Consider the following 21013-nt stretch of genomic DNA (forward strand, 5'->3'; position numbering starts at 1 on the left):
GTAAGAACAATCCTGACATGTGTGGGACGCCTGGATGGACAAAGCCACTGGGGAAGACTTGGTGGCCCCCTAAAAGACTACTTGAGAAAACCTGGGTCCTAATAGGATAATTAATAAACATCGTCACTGAGGGAGCAGTGAGTGTAACATATTTATGGGAACACATCTGTGTGTTTCTAAATTAAACTTGCACAAGTTAAGCTGAAAAACACAATTGAGAGAGAAAATGCTCAGAACCTAAAATTATGTTTTCTTTTGTGCTTAACAGCTTTCTTGATTTCAATTTTTATTTTCTTACATAAAGCTTTAGGGTGATGGTAATCACTAGTGGACACCTGATTAAAAATAAGAAATCTTTCTAAAACTGAATTTCCAGGAGGCAGAATTTATGGATTTGACCTGTTTCCTAAAATAAATTTATTAGCAGCAAAAATTTCTTCTGCATAAACAAGCGACAGTTTTGCCTTTCAGAAGAGAGGCTCTACCTGAATCAGAGCAGTTCAGGGTTAGGCTCTGACAGGTGTGAGTCTCATCATACTGCAGATGTCTGAACTCCATCCTTGACTGACCTGGGCCCCCGAGGCAGCCTTCAGAACCCCCCAGCTACAGGGAACTGGTACTAAATCCAAGGTGTCATCTTTCTTACTCACTTATTTATTCCCCTGTCTGAAAAGTGAAAGTGAAATAGATACTTTTTCATTTTCTGTCAAATGATTCAGAAGCAATGGGATCTAATGGTTTTCAAACTTGCTTTTGGTTGTATGATACTTTTCTGCAAACCAAAGTAGTAAATAAGTAAACAAATCAAATAGATAAGCCAAGCAGATAAAGCAGTCAAACTGGGGTCACTGGGGCTGCTGTTAGGTGCCGGGACAGGCCCTCTGGCCTCCTAGCCACCCTGTCATCCCTAAGAGGCTCGCAGGCACCTCCTCGGGACCCTGGGGCCGCACAGAGCACAGGTGGGGACAACCGCAAGGCACCTGTCTGCCGTCCACTGCGTGTTCGTTTAGCATCTGCTACGCACCAGCCACTGTGGCAGGGCCTGGCTTACAGCACAGGCTAGGACCACACGGTCCTTCCATCCTTAGGAGGAGGGCATCCTGGGGATGAGGGTGGAAGAACCCACCACCACCAGAAGCAAGGGCTAACACGCATGACTTTCTTCATGGAAGGAACCTACAGGCACCGACTCCCTTAATCCTCCCCACGGCCCTCAGATGGGTGCTGCTCTCATGCCCACTTTACGGATAGGGGAATGCAGGCGCAGAGAGGCAGCCTGGGAGGATGCAGCAGGAGCCTGGCGCCACGTGGGTGCAGCTGCTCGGGGATGGAGCGAGCTGTGGACAAGCAGGCAGAGAGCGGAGTCAGTGAGATGGAAGTCACTGTCGCGCCTGCGGCGTGGAGAGACCTGTCGGGGGTGGTGAAAAGTGTCCACAGTCGGTCCTTTCCGGGAACTGAACCATCGAGTGCCGGAAAGACAAAACTGCAAGGAGCGTCGCCGAAAGCCACGAGAGACCAAAGCGAGGTTCTTCGCGCAGAAGAAACAGAATTTCTGGCACCCGGACGCCACTCTGCCTGCCCATTTGCTTGTCTGTCTTCCCCAGCGGGCTGCAGGCTCCATGGGCCAGGAACTCTGACCTCGTTCACTGTTTTTTTCTGACCTGTCCCCTGTTACAGTTACTGGAACATAGTAAGGAGCCCAACAGATGCTTTTTGAATGCACTGATAAAATAATATAATAAACATTGGAAGCTGGGGGAGGAAACTGAGGCTTTCTCCTGAAAAACTACTTGCCCAGACATGGTAGGCCCCGGTAGCCTGGCGCCGAGTGGCTGGGTTTCGGGAGGCAGGTTGGGGGCCCCCTTCCAAGGACCCGCAGACCCCCCAGTCTCTGGAGTGTCGGCAGGCGGCCCTCATTTCTACTTTTCGAAGTGAGAGGCTTAGGAGTGCTGGGGTCAGAGTTCCTGTAGGAACTCCCTGTTAATCTTTTTTATTTCTACATCAGAAAAAACCAGTATGATCCTCCAACCTTAACTCTTTCTTATAATTACTTAAGCCAAATCAGAGTTCCAAGGAGATTATATACTGCAAAGCAATGATGCTTCAGGCAAACTCCAACATAATGTTCTATTTACCCCGCAGCCTTTGGGGAACAGCAGGCCTCCTCTTTCCTCCTTTAAGAAAACATTTCACCATGCATCAGTCCCACAAAAGGAGTAAGTAAGACACAGCAGCTACTTGCCCACCCCCCAAAAGGTTCCAGGGACACGCGGTCTTCCCTGAAGAAACACACCAGCCTGGAACTGACAGGCGGTCTGACTTGCCGAGCCCTTACTCTCTCTGTTCACAAGAAAGGACTTAGCCCTGCAGGTCTCGAGGTTTCGTCCTCCATATGTTTGACCGTCATTTAATGGATCCTAACTAGCAGCAGCAGCAGCTATTCACAAAACAAATTAAAAAAAAAAAAAGTTGTTGTCTGAATCTCAGGGGCCTAGGTTTTCTTTGTAAGATCTGAGCATGTGAATTTATATTCATGGCTAGAATATATGAACTGGGCAGTTCACATCATGGTTAAATATCCGATTCCAGGGCAGCCATGTATATACGCGAGTCAATAGTAACAGTCATGGTAGCTGACATTACACACTTACAGACTGCATGACCTTAGGCTAAGTCCTTCATTGAAGTATCTCATATAATCTCATAACCATCCCGTGGGGCAAACACGATCCCATTTTTCAGATGGTAAAACAGGCTTTTAGAGCTTAAGCTGTCGGAAGCCCCACAGACAGTCAAGCGAAGGGTGAAGAATTTGGAAACCTAGCGGGCTGCCTCCAGCGCTCACCAGTGTGACCCCTGTGAGGTCCTGCAGCAGGCTCTCCTGCTTTATTAAACACCAGAAAGGCCTTCAGTGACTGCTCGGGAGAACTTCAGGCGAGGAGGGCTGGGAGAGGCGGAGATGGGGCCTTGGCTAAAATGAGTGGAGAGATAACCTCTGAATTTCAGCTGATGTTTTTTCCCTGTTTCAATTACCAGGGATAATCAGGAGAGGGCTGTAAAAATGTGTTCTAAAGTGCTCCTGTGTGGAAATCACTGGGAGAAACTGTTTTATCAGCAAAAGGAACAAGATGCTGATACTTCAAGCGAAGGACTCGAGTTCGGATTTTAGAGCCCCAACCACACACAACTCTCCGATTTTCACATCCTCTCTTGGAGCACATGGCCTGGCGGGCAGCTTGGGGAACAGATACGTCTCCCATGACCACCCCATCTGATACCGTCAGACCGCTCCCGCCTTGTCAGGGGAGCACTTTGTTTTGTTTTCTTTGATAAGGCATCCATTTGCGATCTTAAAACCCTGGCTCCCGGCAACCTGGAGACAGCTGTGGACACGCGTGGGCAAGGGCAGCGCCCGCAGGTACTCGCTGTTTCACGGCTGGACTGCTACCCAAACAGTCCTGGACACAGGGCCCCGCAAATCATTTTTCCCCTAAACTGATTTTTCCAGTTAGTTCTGTGTATTAGTTACAGAGTCCTATATTATTTTCCCCGTAGGGCTTTCCTGCTCATGGCTCCTAAATAAGCTGATGAAAACTCCATTTTCTCCGCAGAAATCTTTAGGCTGTTGAGGCTTTCTCTTACCATAATTACTTCCTGAAAAAAAAACAATGTAGTGGTCAATTCCTCCTGAATATTTTTACATTACATTGGGCATGCAAAACTTGGCTCTTGCTATTTTAAGGTTGCAAAGCAGATTCCTGGCTTTAAGGAGCTAACTGGTCTCCCTTACTTTCTTCCTGCATTGACTGCTCATTGATTTGATTAAATCTCTCCACAATTTCAATGAGAGAAACCCTGTGTGAAAACAAGGATTTCTTATGACCTGAAGAAATCATCCCTTATTAAAAGAGATCATCTGTTTTGCTCCTCAACTAAGCACTTCAGGAATGAGGGCAGGTGAGGAGAAAGGTCTTGGCAGTGGCAGTTTGATGAGAAATGAATTAATTTGATTATTTCCATGGTGTGTGGATCAATAATAGTCGGCCTCTGGCCTCAAGGCAGCTGGATAATCAATAGGATCACAGAGGCAACTCTCCTCCCCCAGCAGCCTCTCTGATCTTTTTTTGGGCGGACTCTTCACGCCTGTGTAATTCTAATTTATGTCAACTAGAAATCAAAGAAATTCCAAGAGGCTTTGGTCAGAGGACATCGGGGTGGACCTTTCAGAATCTATTTATGTCTGCTCCTTAAGTCGGGTGGCCCCCGCGGCCCTCCTGGCGCCCCTATGGGCCGAGGCGAGGCGGCTTCCCTGCAGAAGGGCTGCTACCTGCTCTGGGCAGAAGCGCACAGTGGGGTGAACGGGGGCTCCCCGCCCCCATCGACGACTCCGCAGACACGTGAGCGCCAACAAGCATTTCCAGCCAAGTGCTTTGCCAAGAGTGGCTCCCTCAATAATGCTCTTTAATGCTACCCCAGACGCTGGCATTTTCAAATCAAATGAACAGTGTATAAAATTAGTTCTGCATGAAGTTACAGAAAAAGAAAAAAAATATAGAAAGTGAAAGGGAGCTTTTAAAAGCTCCAGAATTTCTTCATCCAACTGCTTTTCACAAGGGTTTGGCATTTGAGAATTGCTACATTTATGATGTTATTAGCTGCTCATAATTCAGGCCCTCTGTCTCCAAACTTCTGTATTAACACACGTTGCAGAGGTTTCCACCTCGACATTTTATCACGGAGGTTTCCCAAACCAGCCAGCCTGCCTCTGGCCAGGTCTGGTTTCTCAGCCAACGCCACGCCACTGGGCTCCCTTGCTTTTCATCAACCTTGTTACCCCAAACATTTTTCATTAACCTTGAACACTGCATTTCCATTGGCCCTACAGCTTTCCCAGGAACTTTTTTTTTTTTTTTTTGGTCCTTCTTAGTTTTGTTCTCCATCCAAACTGCCACGTAAGAAGTGAGGAAAATACCATATTATTAGAAGACACAGATCTGAATAGAATCTAGAATTCACTGAAGTTGTGAAAACGACTTCTATGACCAAAGCCACTGACTGTCTATAATTGCGGAAAGCAGAAAAAAACATATTGCTCTTATTAGAGAGTCCCGTTGGTTATACAAGTAGTTTTAACTAAATCACCAAATAAATGCGTGTTAAGTTGATAGGTGATTTCGGGTCAACTCTAATTCCCAAGGTCAAGTAAGCCTTTGAACAGTCTTTAAGAATATAAGTTCACCCCAATTCATCAAAGCCGTCTCACACAGCGTTTTCTTCTCTGCGCTCTTACAATGCACTGAAGTTTAAGGGATTAAGTGGCGTCGGCTTCAAACCCAAAGTAATGCCTCTAACGTGCTTATCCATCCAGCAATCAGAAAAGCTACTCACACAGGGGCTTCTTAATGTGCTTCCTAATTTTACAAGCACAAGGGGAAAGCTGCATTTGTCTAACGACCGGAGGACTGCTTCCTAGGAGTCACCCATTGCTGCCAGACAAATTTACTGCTGTTGAGTTTAGACTGCTTTCATCTGCAAAGGATACATTTTCTCATATGTTCTTTGTTTATCTAATGAAAGCGTGAGGAAGAGAAACACTTTTTTCCCCCTACAACAGGTAACAGTGCATTTTGTTATTGAATTCTTCAAAAGCTCAAGTGAGGGGGCAAAAAAAGCAGACATTTTTAAAGTATAGCTTCCGAATCAAATATAAGTGGCCCCGAGTGAAAGAAAATAGAATCGGGTTTCAGCATTTCAGAAAAGCCCAGGATTGCAGAGCACCAGCCCTGGGATGCACAGACGTGATGAAGCCCATCCGTCTCCAGATCAGGAAGCCCACCGACCGCAGGCCTGCCAGCGGGGCTGGCTGTGGAGGCCAGGGGCGTCTCTCTGCCCCCGCCTTTGGTTCCAGTTGGTATGCAGAGAGGGGACAGAGAACTGAAGAAGCTTCCAGGGGCTAGCAGCTTAGATTAAGGTACACGGAGACGAGTGAGAGGCCCACATGAACTTCCTTCCTCCTGTCTTTGCTGGCACAGAGGACCACGCGGAGACGGACAGTGGTTCGTTGCATCCTCAACAGAACTTCACTGTTTCCGGTTTCGGTTCTAATATCCTTTCCTTCACCATTTTTCTTCTTTCCTTCTTTTTGCTTTCCTGCCTGTTTGAATTGTTTCATCTTTAACTCACCTTTGTCCCCCACTGCAAATCTATCTTTAGCCTTATGCCTGGATCAGTAAGTTGATTCCAAATACACTATCCCTCAGAGGCATCAGTTTCCCTTCATAGAGTGTGTTTAATATGCGATTATTGATCTATTTATGTAGAAATAATAATCTTAAAATTAAGTGAGGGAAAAGTGAAATGGCAACATCTTTGAGTTCATGTCTTTCCTCTTTCTAAAGATATCCTTTCAACAACGGGATAGCAGGCAATGCAATTTTTTCTCATTTGCAAATTCAAAAATCAAGACCCAGGTTAGTATAATATTGTTAAGAATAATTAACATTAAGCATTTTATATATGACAAGCATTACTCTGAGGGCTTGATATATGTCCACTTATGTAATTACAGCATTTCCACAAGACGGGTACAGTTATTATCCTTGTTTTACAAAGGAGGAGACGGAAGCACTCAGAGGTTAACCTGTCCGAGCTGACACAGCTAAGTGCGGAGCCCAGACCTGCACCTCATCTCTGGCTCCAGAGTCCACGTCCTCAACTGCTGCCTTTGGTTCTTCGCTACTCACATACTCCTTTGAGTCCTGATAGAAATTTAGAATCTGGAGATGGACAGTATAATAGAAATGCGGAAGACAGAACACTCACACTGGATTTCCATCCAACTAAACCAACCAGCAGGCTCAGCTCAGTCGGTAAAGAGTCTGCCTTCAGTGCAGGAGAGCTGCGTTCGATCCCTGGGTCAGGAAGATCCCCCGGAGAAGGAAATGACAACCCACTCCACTACTCTTACCTAGGAAATCCCAGGGACAGAGAAGCCTGGTGGGCTACAGTCCATGGGGTTGCAAAGAATTGGGCACGACTGAGCGACTAACACTTACTGACTTAAATCAAGCAGCAGGCTTTTAAGTGCGAGGCTCTACGTGTGCTTTGTGTGTGGTGTGGAAACTTCTTGCGTCCTCACAGAACCTCCTGTGTTTTGCCTTAAGCCTGAGGACACCAGCCGGCTGGGCTGGGCTGGCTACAGTGGGCTGGACTGTGACAGCCCTAATTTGGACGAATTTGGATTTATGCAGAAAAGGATCCTTCCACTTACTGAAAATTGGCAAAATGCTGGTCAGCAAATATGTCTGAAAGGATCTTCTGAACTAACTGGAGTATAAATTCAGCTCCGAAGAGGGTGCTGATCTCAACAGGTCTAAAGAGCCCGGGCTAGAAACACGGTGACTTTCGCCAAAGGTTGTGGGCACGTGGATCCAGTTTTAAATGCTTACCTTTCCCTCTCCTTGCTTAGGGAATTCATGTGCAGCAATTCCTTCAGGCAGAAGCCAAAGAGTTCTGCTGTCACTGTTCAGGGTTTCTAGAATACTCTGCCTGCTATGGACTCTTTCACTTGTTTTAAAAGGAGTCATTTTGAAGTGACAGGGTTAGTAGCAGTGTTAAGTTAGTTAGTAGTGAAATTTAAGAGAGACTTGCCACCCTGGGGTCTCCACTGTTGCTCAGTAATAAACTCAGTCAGCTTTCTAGGCTGGGCTGAGTATATAAAATCTCTCTAATCATAACTAACTGGAGAGGTCTGGTATAAGTTTGGATTGTAAAACATCTGGAAAAAAGAACTAGGTCAATTAACAAAACTGACAAAGCGCACAGAGAATTTGGGCCATTCTTATTTGTCCCCAGATTTGCTACATTTAGAAAATACATGTCCTTTGAGAGGCATCTATATTTAGCTTCACACTCTTTTGCTTCATTGTCCCTAATCACCAATCACAAAAAGTAGCACACGTGTATAAATTGTTACAAGCTGCCAACATTTTCAGAGCCAGTAGCTGAGGTGGGTCTTTTTCAAGGAAGCACCCCTTCCCTGGAGACAGCCCCTGGGGTGGGCCCCTGGCACTGGACACAGACTTGAAGATCTGGGGCGCCACCCTGGATGAGGGGTCTAGGGCCAGTGCCTGGTCCTTCTGAGCTCCGTTTTCTCCCCTTCACAGTACAAACGACCGTCTCCTAGATTTGTTACCGGGGAAAACGTAAAAGAGGCAAAGGGGAGAGCGCCTCTCCAACGCCTGGTTATCAGGTCAGCTTTTGATCATCTTTATTAGATGCAGCCCAACTTCTCAAACTCAGGCTCACGCCTCTGGCCAGCTCCACTGACCTTCGGTGGGGCCTCTGGGACTGCTTCTCAACACGTGTGAAAAGCAGCATCTGAAGTGTGGAGATTCCCACCTAACACTGCCTCACTGGCCCCTTCTTGCCCCCCGAGGGCCAGAACACAAAGACGTTGAGCAGTGGAATCGCACACTTCAGACTGCGACAGAATCATCTGGCAGTGGGCTCTCCAACTTACTGCTGTAGGAAACTCGGAACCCTGAGTGGAATTTCACTGTTAAGCCATGCACACTGCAGGGTGCCGTGCAAACACGTTTAATCGTGGTCCACGGACTTATGGACAGGAAGCCAAAATCTAAGTTGAGTGTGATTGCTGTTTCCTTTCTGCATAAGCACAAACATTCATTTTTAAACACAGATATTCAAAAATCATCTCAGATTACTTTAGAAAACCAGGCAGCTTACCATGCATACCTGTAATAACATCAGATCAGATCAGATCAGATCAGTCGCTCAGTCGTGTCCGACTCTTTGCAACCCCATGAATTGCAGCACGCCAGGCCTCCCTGTCCATCACCAACTCCCGGAGTTCACTCAGACTCACGTCCATCGAGTCAGTGATGCCATCCAGCCATCTCATCCTCTGTTGTCCCCTTCTCCTCCTGCCCCCAATCCCTCCCAGCATCGGAGTCTTTTCCAATGAGTCAACTCTTCGCATGAGGTGGCCAAAGTACTGGAACTTCAGCTTTAGCATCATTCCTTCCAAAGAAATCCCAGGGCTGATCTCCTTCAGAATGGACTGGTTGGATCTCCTTGCAGTCCAAGGGACTCTCAAGAGTCTTCTCCAACACCACAGTTCAAAAGCATCAATTCTTCGGCGCTCAGCCTTCTTCACAGTCCAACTCTCACATCCATACATGACCACAGGAAAAACCATAGCCTTGACTAGACGAACCTTTGTTGGCAAAGTAATGTCTCTGCTTTTGAACATGCTATCTAGGTTGGTCATAACTTTCCTTCCAAGGAATAAGTGTCTTTTAATTTCATGGCTGCAGTCACCATCTGTAGTGATTTTGGAGCCCAGAAAAATAAAGTCTGACACTGTTTCCCCTGTTTCCCCATCTATTTCCCATGAAGTGATGGGACTAGATGCCATGATCTTTGTTTTCTGAATGTTGAGCTTTAAGCCAACTTTTTCACTCTCCACTTTCACTTTCATCAAGAGGCTTTTGAGTTCCTCTTCACTTTCTGCCATAAGGGTGGTGTCATCTGCATATCTGAGGTTATTGATATTTCTCCCGGCAATCTTGATTCCAACTTGTGTTTCTTCCAGTCCAGCGTTTCTCATGATGTACTCTGCATATAAGTTAAATAAACAGGGTGACAATATACAGCCTTGACGTACTCCTTTTTCTATTTGGAACCAGTCTGTTGTTCCATGTCCAGTTCTAACTGTTGCTTCCTGACCTGCATACAGGTTTCTCAAGAGGCAGATCAGGTGGTCTGGTATTCCCATCTCTTGAAGAATTTTCCACAGTTGATTGTGATCCACACAGTCAAAGGCTTTAGCATAGTCAATAAAGCAGAAATAGATGCTTTTCTGGAACTCTCTTGCTTTTTCCATGATCCAGTGGATGTTGGCAATTTGATCTCTAGTTCCTCTGCCTTTTCTAAAACCAGCTTGAACATCAGGAAGTTCACGGTTCACATATTGCTGAAGCCTGGCTTGGAGAATTTTGAGTATTACTTTACTAGCGTGTGAGATGAGTGCAATTGTGCGGTAGTTTGAGCATTCTTTGGCGTTGCCTTTCTTTGGGATTGGAATGAAAACTGACCTTTTCCAGTCCTGTGGCCACTGCTGAGTTTTCCAAATTTGCTGGCATATTGAGTGCAGCACTTTCACAGCATCATCTTTCAGGATTTGGAATAGCTCAACTGGAGTTCCATCACCTCCACTAGCTTTGTTCATAGTGATGCTTTCTAAGGCCCACTTGACTTTACATTCCAGGATGTTTGGCTCTAGGTCAGTGATCACAGCATCGTGATTATCTGGGTTGTGAAGATCTTTTTGTACAGTTCTTCTGTGTATTCTTGCCATCTCTTCTTAATATCTTCTGCTTCTCTTAGGTCCATACCATTTCTGTCCTTTATCGAGCCCATCTTTGCATGAAATGTTCCTTTGGTATCTGTGATTTTCTTGAAGAGATCTCTCATCTTTCCTATTCTGTTGTTTTCCTCTATTTCTTTGCATTGATTGCTGAAGAAGGCTTTCTTATCTCTTCTTGCTATTCTTTGGAACTCTGCATTCAGATGTTTATATCTTTCCTTTTCTCCTTTGCTTTTCACTTCTCTTCTTTTCACAGCTATTTGTAAGGCCTCCCCATACAGCCATTTTGCTTTTTTGCATTTCTTTTCCATGGGGATGGTCTTGATCCCTGTCTCCTGTACAATGTCACGAACCTCATTCCATAGTTCATCAGGCACTCTGTCTATCAGATCTAGGCCCTTAAATCTATTTCTCACTTCCACTGTATAATCATGAGGGATTTGATTTAGGTCATACCTGAATGGTCTAGTGGTTTTCCCTACTTTCTTCAATTTCAGTCTGAATTTGGCAATAAGGAGTTCATGGTTTGAGCCACAGTCAGCTCCTGGTCTTGTTTTTGCTGACTGTATAGAGCTTCTCCATCTTTGGCTGCAAAGAATATAATCAATCTGATTTCAGTGTTGACCATCTGGTGATGTCCATGTATAGAGTCTTCTCTTGTGTTGTTGGAAGAGGGTGTTTGTTATGACCAGTGCATTTTCTTGGCAAAACTCTATTAGTCTTTGCCCTGCTTCATTTCATATTCCTAGGCCAAATTTGCCTATTACTCCAGGTGTTTCTTGACTTCCTACTTTTGCATTCCAGTCACCTATAATGAAAAGGACATCTTTTTGGGGTGTTAGTTCTAAAAGGTCTTGTAGGTCTTCATAGAACCGTTCAAATCAGCTTCTTCAGTGTTACTGATTGGGGCATAGACTTGGATTACTGTGATACTGAATGGTTTGCCTTGGAAACGAACAGAGATCATTCTGTCGTTTTTGAGATTGCATCCAAGTACTGCATTTCGGACTCTTTTGTTGACCATGATGGCCACTGCATTTCTTCTGAGGGATTCCTGCCCGCAGTAGTAGATATAATGGTCATCTGAGTTAAATTCACCCATTCCAGTCCATTTCAGTTTGCTGATTCCTAGAATGTCGACATTCACTCTTGCCATCTCTTGTTTGACCACTTCCAATTTGCCTTGATTCATGGACCTGACATTCCAGGTTCCTATGCAATATTGCTCTTTACAGCATCGGACCTTGCTTCTATCACCAGTCACATCCACAGCTGGGTATTCTTTTTGCTTTGGCTCCGTCCCTTCATTCTTTCTGGAGTTATTTCTCCACTGATCTCCAGTAGCATATTGGGCACCTACTGACCTGGGGAGTTCCCCTTTCAGTATCCTATCATTTTGCCTTTTCATACTGTTCTTGGGGTTCTCAAGGCAAGAATACTGAAGTGGTTTGCCATTCCCTTCTCCAGTGGACCACATTCTGTCAGATCTCTCCACCATGACCTGCCCATCTTGGGTTTCCCCGCGGGCATGGCTTAGTTTCATTGAGTTAGACAAGGCTGTGGTCCTAGTGTGATTAGACTGACTAGTTTTCTGTGAGTATGGTTTCAGTGTGTTTGCCCTCTGATGCCCTCTTGCAAAACCTACGGTCTTACGTGGGTTTGTCTTACCTTGGGCGTGGGGTATCTCTTCACGGCTGCTCCAGCAAAGCGCAGCCATTGCTCCTTACCTTGGACGAGGGGTATCTCCTCACCGCCGCCCTTCCTGACCTTCAACGTGGGATAGGTCAACGTAATAACATAAGTACGTGCATGTATATATATATACCCAGGGAGAGAAGAAGAATCTAATATCAAGCTGTAAACGACACTGACATGTAGGAAAGGAGTTTGACAGGCAACTCACTTTATCACATCTCATCAGCCCCAAGTATCTTAAAGACTTGCTGCTCTGTGCAATCAGGGTGGCTCCTTGGTCTGTAATCTCCTTACACCATCCAACGTCCACGGTCTCTATTGTCATGCTGTATCGCCCAATGGCTATCAGAGCTGCAAGGGGAGACAGAGGAAGACAGGAAGCACAAATGTCAGCAGCATAAGGGATCTCTATCTTATTATGACTATTTCTCTCATTTCCTCACTACATTTGTTCCTGAAATGTTGTGTATAAACGAATGTTTCATAAATGAAATCCAATTTAAAATGCTTTAGGAAAGCGTGCCCTATGACAGAGCCTTTCACAAAGTGAATAATCATTCCATAATTTCCCCTTTATTGGAACACAACCTTTTATCAGTTTAATTCATTACAAGGTTACCTGTACTTCCAAACATTCATATCTGTAGAGGGCATACACTCAAATGAATTACGCATATAACATTACAGGAAACCCCCAAGGAGTAATTAAATTTTACCCAAGATAAATTTAATAATTTTTAAAAAGAAAAACCTTCAGAAACACCATTTTGAGGTGTGTGATTCTGCATATGAGTTTCTTTACCAATTGGCACATTTTTTTCCCCATCTGTTCATGATCTGTAAAATGTAAGAGAATATAATATTTTTCACATTAGTCCTTCTTGAGACAGCTGGGAATTAAGAGGACATTACACATACAGTTGAATTTAGCTGGTGCTAGCATTTGTTACAGAGAAGGCAATGATACCCCACTCCAGTACTCTTGCCTGGAAAATCCCATGGATGGAAGAGCCTGGTGGGCTGCAGTCCATGAGGTCGCTGAGAGTCGGACACGACTGAGCGACTTCACTTTGACTTTTCACTTGCATGCATTGGAGAAGGAAATGGCAACCCACTCCAGTGTTCTTGCCTGGAGAATCCCAGGGACGGGGAAGCCTGGCAGGCTGCCGTCTCTGGGGTCGCACAGAGTCGGACACGACTGAAGCGACTTAGCAGCAGCAGCAGCAGCATTTGTTATGGTGAATGTCCTCACCGTATGGGAAGTGTTCCTCCTACTGACATAGGGAAGGAGCCTGTCACACAAACACCATCCCTGCCCTAGTCTACTCGACTCTTCAGCCTGTACCTCTACTGACGCACAGAGTTTACCCCACAGTCTGTGATGCACACCACACATCACTGCAGGGCTCCATAACCTGTCACCCTGTCAGAGCGTCCAGCCGGAGAGTGTGGCTCTTGCCTACAGACTTCTAGTGAAACATACACACCTCTACCCTCGCAGCACAGCAAAACAGATTTCAATACCTCCAGCCAGAAAACGTTTACGGTGCCTTGGTTTGTAAAGGAAAACTCTGAAAACAACGCCACAAATATTAAAAGGAATAATAATTGTTTGCTAATTATTTCTCATTCTAAGATAGGATGAGTTGATTCCTGTGACATTAAAAGCAGCCGATATTTTCCCATTGATTAGAATGATAAGAGCAGAGTGAAGTACTCGTGTAAATAAATGTTAACTCTTAAAGCTTGCAGGGAAAAAAACACATAGCAAAAATCTCTTTGCTAATTATCTCAGTAATTTTTTAAACTAGAAAACTCATGCCTATGTATTCAAGTATCAAAGCATTCCTAATGAGTCAGATATTTGCAGTTTATAAAAACAATAATCATGATCCCAGTGTTTCCAGTGAAAATGCTATTAATATAAGGAAGAAAAAAAAATTCCCAGAAGTTCCTCAGCATATCAATTCGCTGATGTTCTCAACTGTGTACATGCTACTCTGGCATTTAGTTTTCCGAGGAGGCGGGACAGGGCAGGAGCCATCTGCCCAAGGTGTGCTGTGCGGTCAGAGTGATTTTTTTGTGTGGTATAAGCAGCACCTCAGGCTAATCCTATCGGTGTTCCTGACCTAAGAAAGCTGGTGCTATCTCTGGTAGTGTCATAAAATTCATTGGTTATGATATCCTCAGGCTCTCTTATGACAGAAGAAGTAGAAGGCACGAAAAGAAATCCCTTTCACTACAAAGTACTCGAATTATGATCTCAAAAGAAGGAGCGCCAGATGCAAGGCGACCCCACACGGGTGGACTGTGTATTTCTGTCGAGGCTTGGGGCTGCAACGTGAAAGCTCCGCACTCTGCAGACGACAGTCAATCAAATGACCAGCGGAGTTTCCCGAGGCCTCTTGGTGAGCACACGAACAGTTACCAACTACTGGTTCTAGGGGCTGAAATCACTAGTGAATGGCCATTTCCTTTTTTTCCCTTCTTTTTTGTCTGAATTAAAACACACCATAAATAAGACAGCTGAAGATACCATCAAGGTATTCAGTCTCTGTTTTGCCATGGTTCTGTTTACTGAGGTAAGAATTAAATTTTCCTTTTCCTTAACTCATTCGCTGATGCAACAAAAACCTTGGGAACACGCTAGAGCCTTTTCTCCGGCACTTACTGACGACCAGGTGCTGCGCTCGGGGCTAGGAATTTCAGGCGCGCTTTCTCATTTAATCCTGACAGCAACTCCACAAAGTCTTAGTATTAGTTCCTTTTTAAAGACCAGGGAACTGGGTCGCAGAATGCCGGGAGAGCCTTCCCGTCATCACGAGGTAGCAGGCTGGAGCCAGCGAGCTGTGCGGCGGCCAGCAGCCTGCCCCGGGTGCACTCAGCGCCGGGAGCCCGGAACCCTGGCCCGGCCCCGGCGAGGCCGCAGGCTGCAGGGCCAGGGCGGGGCACCAGGGGCCACACCGGGTCACAGAGCTCGGAGGGCCGGTCAGGAGGGGCGGGGGGCGGGGAGGGGAACAGCCAGGTAAACAGTCACAACACAGGGCTCACCCCCATCGCTTTCACCCCCAAACTTCTCATTTCCAGATCTCAAGGCAAAGGCCAGCGTCTCAGAACCAATTACTCCATCATTTTCCCGCTATTACTTGTTTGCTTACTTATGCGCTTTTTTCGCTGTTGTTGTTCACTTTTCCCATTGGAATGACAGATCTATCCACTGCTGTATCCTCAGCACCCAGCATGTGCCCACTACAGAGTCAGTTCTTGAAAATATTCGCTGAACATACCAATGACTGCAACGTGGCCAGCTCTATTACAGAGACATGCCAAGGGACAGGGCAGCCCCTCAGTCTTCAAGGGACGAGAGGGGTCATGGGAGCCCTCGTGGAAGAGCTGAGCTAGGTCTTGAAGGATCTTGAGAAAGGATTCTCCAGAAAAACACAGGCGTGAGGGCTGGCGTGGCAGGCTAAGGAAATAGCACGTGGAAGGGTAGAGAGACGTGAAGGGATGGGGGAGCTGCAGGTCATCCTGCATGGCTGAAATGAAAACAGGGCCAAGGAAGTGGTGGATGGAGGCAAGACATGTTCATTCAGTGATTAGGAGCACTGGGCCTAAGAGATACAAAGAGGAGGAGAGCTAAGCAGAGTCCTAGATGCCAAGAAGCCCATATTCTAGGAGGAGACATAGATGTGAAGCAAACGCAGAAGTACACATAATTCTAAACTGTAAAAGCGCTTTGAAGGAAATGGAATGATCACTGTCAGAGTGATGTCTAGATGGCACCAGGGAGTCTTTCTGATAAAGTTACTTTTAATCCTTCCAGTGACCCAAAAGTAGTCATGTATGGATGTGAGAGTTGGACTGTAAAGCTTAAGAATTGATGCTTTTGAATTGTGGTGTTGGAGAAGACTCCTGAGAGTCCCTTGGTCAGCAGGGAGATCCAGCCAGTCCATCCTAAAGGAAATCAGTCCTGAGTGTTCACTGGAAGGACTGATGCTGAAGCTGAAACTCCAAAACTTTGGCCACCTGATACGAAGAGCTGACTCACTGGAAAAGACCCTGATGCTGGGCAAGATTGAAGGCAGGAGGAGAAGGGGACGACAGAGGATGAGATGGTTGGATGGCATCACCGACTCAATGGACACGAGTTTGAGCAAATTCTGGGAGATGGTGAAAGAAGGGAAACCTGGCGTGCTGCAGTCCATGGGGTTGCAAAGTGGCGGACAAGACTGAGCAACTGGACAACAATGACAAATAGACCTACAAAAAGACAGGCACGGTAGAGGTAAGAAAACGGGCTGAGTGCCTCTCCAAGGCCCACGCCTACGGAGTGGCAAAACGAGGGTGCAAATGGCGACGGTGTGGCTCCAGGGCAAGGGCCCACTGTCCTGGCGGCAGCGCCAGGGGCGGAGGAGGCTGTGTCTACTCAGAACATACTTCCCCTTGCCACCATTCAGGACTGAGACGTTACAGCTCAGGGTAGCCAAGAATTTGCCCTGTATCTGTAAAACAGGGTCCAAGAGAATCCTTAAATTCCAAAGTATATACTGAGTAATTTACCTCTCTGTGAATATGTCCTACCTTTGGATATTTTTTCATTTTCCATGAGCTGCTAAACCAGTATTGTGGTATGGTCTCAAATTCACTTCTGGCCTTACTACTTAGTAGATGTTGAACTTAGAATAACATTGTAACTTTCCTGTGTCTCAGCTCCTTTACCTGCACAATAGGGAGGATGACTAATTGTTCTGCCTACTTCACAGGGTTAGTCTGAGGTTCAAGTGAGAAAATACGTGTAGAGGACTTTGCACTACATAAACACAGTGACTGATTAGACATTTCCCCACACCATTCTACAGTGGTCCAGTGGACGAAAGATGAGGACTTGAACGAGCTTTGAAACGTGAAAAGCTCTGGGCAAATGACAGCATTACGTAAATGCTTCGTCACTATGTCCCTGCTGGAGTTCTTGAATTCTCCTCTGCGCCAGTGATCGTGAACTTGTAGACTGTGCCAGGGAGGACAGGGTACGTGGCATGCACGATTACTGTCTTCACAAGGGGCTGCTGACACATTACAATGGCACTTATTAAGCCTTGGCAAAGCATGAATTATGCAAGACTAATTCCGTATCCCAAATGCAATTTTAATACGTTTTAACATGCTAAGTATAACTAATAAAGTTAAATTTTAAAAAGTCACACAAATTCAAAGCTGTAATTCAGAAACATATGATGATCAAGGTAATACATGAACTCACTGAAAGGTGTTTCCATAAGCAAACAGAGTAACTGAATGACATGAGCATGTATGTAGTCAATTTTGACAAAGGAACGCCATTTCTACGAATCTACCCTGAATCAGTTCAGCTCAGTTGCTCAATCATGTCCAACTCTTTGTGACCCCATGAACTGCAGCACGCCAGGCCTCCCTGTCCATCACCAACTCCCGGAGTCCACCCAAACCCATGTCCATTGAGTCAGTGATGCCATCCAGCCATCTCCTCCTCTGTCATCCCCTTCTCCTCCTGCCCTCAATCTTTCCCAGCATCAGAGTCTTTTCAAATGAGTCAGCTCTTCACATCAGGTGGCCAAAGTACTGGAGTTTCAGCTTCAACATCAGTCCCTCCAATGAACATTCAGAATTGATCTCCTTTAGGATGGATTGGTTGGATCTCCTTGCAGTCCAAGAGACTCTCAAGAGTCTTCTCCAACACCACAGTTCAAAAGCATCAGTTCTTCAGTGCTCAGCTTTCTTTATAGTCCAACTCTCACATCCATACATGACCACTGGAAAAACCATAGCCTTGACTAGACGGACCTTTGTTGGCAAAGTAACATCTCTGCTTTTTAATATGCTGTCTAGGTTGGTCATAACTTTCCTCCCAAGAATATATACTTCTAATTACACAAAATTATACAAGTACAAGTTTATTCATTAAAGAATTGATTGTTGCAAAATAATGGAAACGGCATAATGCCCACACACAGGAGAGTGGTTACACAAGCTGTGCCACAGCCTCACAACGGAACACCAGGTGGCTTTAAAAACATTAAATGGGGAAGATCACTAGGAACTTTCAAGTCATTCAGTGAAAAAATCAACTACAAAAGAGTTTCCATGATGTGCTGCTGCTGCTGCTGCTGCTGCTGCTAAGTCGCTTCAGTTGTGTCTGACTCTGTGCGACCCCATAGATGGCGGCCCACCAGGCTCTGCCGTCCCTGGGATTCTCCAGGCAAGAACACTGGAGTGGGTTGCCATTTCCTTCTCCATTGCATGAAAGTGAAAAGTGAAAGTGAAGTCGTCCAGTCGAGACCGACTCGTGGTGACCCCATGGACTGTAGCCCACCAGGCTCCTCCGTCCATGGGATTTTCTAGGCAAGAGTACTGGTGTGGCTTGCCATTGCCTTCTCCACCATGATGTGCTACCACCATGCAAAGCATAACATAATTAAAAACAGGAATCTGCTCCTTTGTATGAAAGGAGTATGGGAAAGACATAGCAGAAACTACAGAGACTGTTTAACTGTAGGGGGCTGGTGGGGAAGGGCAGAAAAGGACAGGGTATGGAATGTGGGGTGGGGTGAGGAGGAGCACATACTGCTTGGAATATCTCTTTGGCTCTAGCTTTGACACCACCCTTATGGCAGAAAGCGAAGAAGAACTAAAAAGCCTCTTGATGGAAGTGAAAGAGCACAGTGAAAAGTTGGCTTAAAGCTCAACATTCAGAAAACTAAGACCATGGCTTCCGGTCCTGTCACTTCATGGCAAATAGATGGGGAAACAGTGGCAGACTTTATTTTTCTGGGCTCCAAAATCACTGCAGATGATGATTGCAGCCAGGAAATTAAAAGACGCCTACTCCTTAGAAGAAAAGCTATGACCAGTCTAGACAGCATATTAAAAAGCAGAGACATTACTTTGCCAACAAAGGTCCATCTAGTCAAGGCTATGGTTTTTCCAGTGGTCAAGTATGGATGTGAGAGTTGGACCATAAAGAAAGCTGAGCACTGAAGAATTGATGCTCTTGAACTGTGGTGTTGGAGAAGACTCTTGAGAGTCCCTTGGACTGCAAGCAGATCCAACCAGTCCATCCTCAAGGAAATTAGTCCTGAATATTCATTGGAAGGACTGACGTTGAAGCTGAAACTCCAGTACTTTGGCCACCTGATGCAAAGAACTAATTCATTTGAAAAGACCCTGATGCTGGGCAAGATTGAAGTTGGTAGGAGAAGGGGACAACAGAGGATGAGATGGCTGGATGGCATCACCGACTCAATGGACATGGGTTTGGGTGGAGTCTGGGAGTTCGTGATGGACAGGGAGGCCTGGCGTGCTGCGGTTCATGGGGTCACAAAGAGTCAGACACGACTGAGTGACTGAACTGAACTGAACTTGACTCTCTAAACCAGAGTAATGTTTTATATATCTCCCAAAATAAAGAAAATAAAACCAACCAGGATATCCTGCCCAAGCAGAATACCTACAGGAAGAGGTGAACCTAACTGTTACAGATGCACACCGTGACCAGGACCAGTAATATGGCCACGCTGAAGGGGGTGAACTAAGAAGTAAGTCACTTTGGAAACACGATTGTGACTGAATGTTGTAAAGTGAAAACCAAACAGAACTGTCAGCAAATTACTGCACTCTAGTTAGAAAATCTATTTCTTGCAGGGGTATGAGTTAGTGATTCAGTAACCACTTTATGCACAATCCAAGATTATAAATAATGAGAGCCAGTCTTTTCACTATTAAAGAAGTTACCACTAAGAAAAGGGGGGAGCCTTAATAAGCCTTGTGGTACTGAATTGGAATCAGGGATATGAGATGAACTCATGCTTTTTTGGACACACATGATAGATAAATACATATAGAAATAACTAATAAATATGGTATATGTTCATGTATGCATGGTTTAGTATACATACTTATATTTCCTAGCTTATTCTGCTGAGTGGAAATAGGACCAAGGACACCCCAGTAACAATGGTCTACAAGCACCCAGATCTAAATATCATTCTCCAGTAAATTGAATAAAATGAATCAGAGTTTCTTAGAAAAATTCCAGACCTGGGACAGGTAAAATAGAAGCCGATTCTGCGGTATCTTGTGATTGTAGAAAAAAAGACGTGCTTACAAAAGAGTGAGGGTGTATCGAAAGGACAGTGGATTCAATCAGGAGTTGCCATTGGCTGCAGCTAGAACAATTTGAGCAGCAAAATAAACAATGATAATACTGGATTATGATTCAGAAAATTGAACAAGCATTCACAGCTTCATACTGATACAAACAAACAGCCGGGGAAGGCATGTTATAGAAGAACTCCAATTAATAAACATATAAGGAATAAGGGAAATGAAGAAATGTCATCAGGTGAAGACCACAGTATTAATTACTGCAGGCAAGATATACCAGTGGATGCTGAAATCAGTGAATGAAAGTTTTGAGGTGAAACATGATATTGGCAGAGTGCTAAAGATACCTGTGTGTGTGTTAGTTGCTCAGTCGTGTCCAACTCTTCGTGATCCCATGGACTGTAGCCTGCCAGACTCCTCTGTCCATGGAATTTTCCAGGCAAGATTACTGGGATGGGTTGCCATTCCCTTCTCCAAGGGATCTTCCTCACCACCCAGGGATTGAACCCAGGTCTCCTGCTTTGCAGGCGGATTCTTTACTGTGTGAGCCACCAAAGGTATTTATCAACTATCAAGGGTTGTAACTTTATAGTGGAGAGACTTAGCAGATACCATCTTACCCAAATAATCAAAATTGACAACACTAGTGATAACATATACAGACATAATGTATCATCTAATTATTTCTGCAAATAATTATTCACCAAAATAAATAATTTCAATCTACTCATAAGAGAACACCACACAAACCCAAGTGAGAAACATTCTATAAATGATTCACCAGTAGTC

General features: G+C 45.2%; 1 protein-coding gene across 1 annotated transcript in view; it reads right to left on the reverse strand.

The window, feature by feature from the left end:
• The window catches only part of FBXL17 (F-box and leucine rich repeat protein 17), a 528456-nt gene that overhangs the window by 13234 nt on the left and 494209 nt on the right, over positions 1–21013 (reverse strand). Inside the window, exon 8 of the mRNA XM_061424528.1 lies at positions 12294–12436. Coding sequence (XP_061280512.1) covers positions 12294–12436 — 143 coding nt within the window. The remainder of the gene's footprint in view (positions 1–12293; positions 12437–21013) is intronic.

The sequence above is a fragment of the Bos javanicus genome, chromosome 7, assembly GCF_032452875.1.
Source record: "Bos javanicus breed banteng chromosome 7, ARS-OSU_banteng_1.0, whole genome shotgun sequence".
Lineage (NCBI taxonomy): Eukaryota > Metazoa > Chordata > Mammalia > Artiodactyla > Bovidae > Bos > Bos javanicus.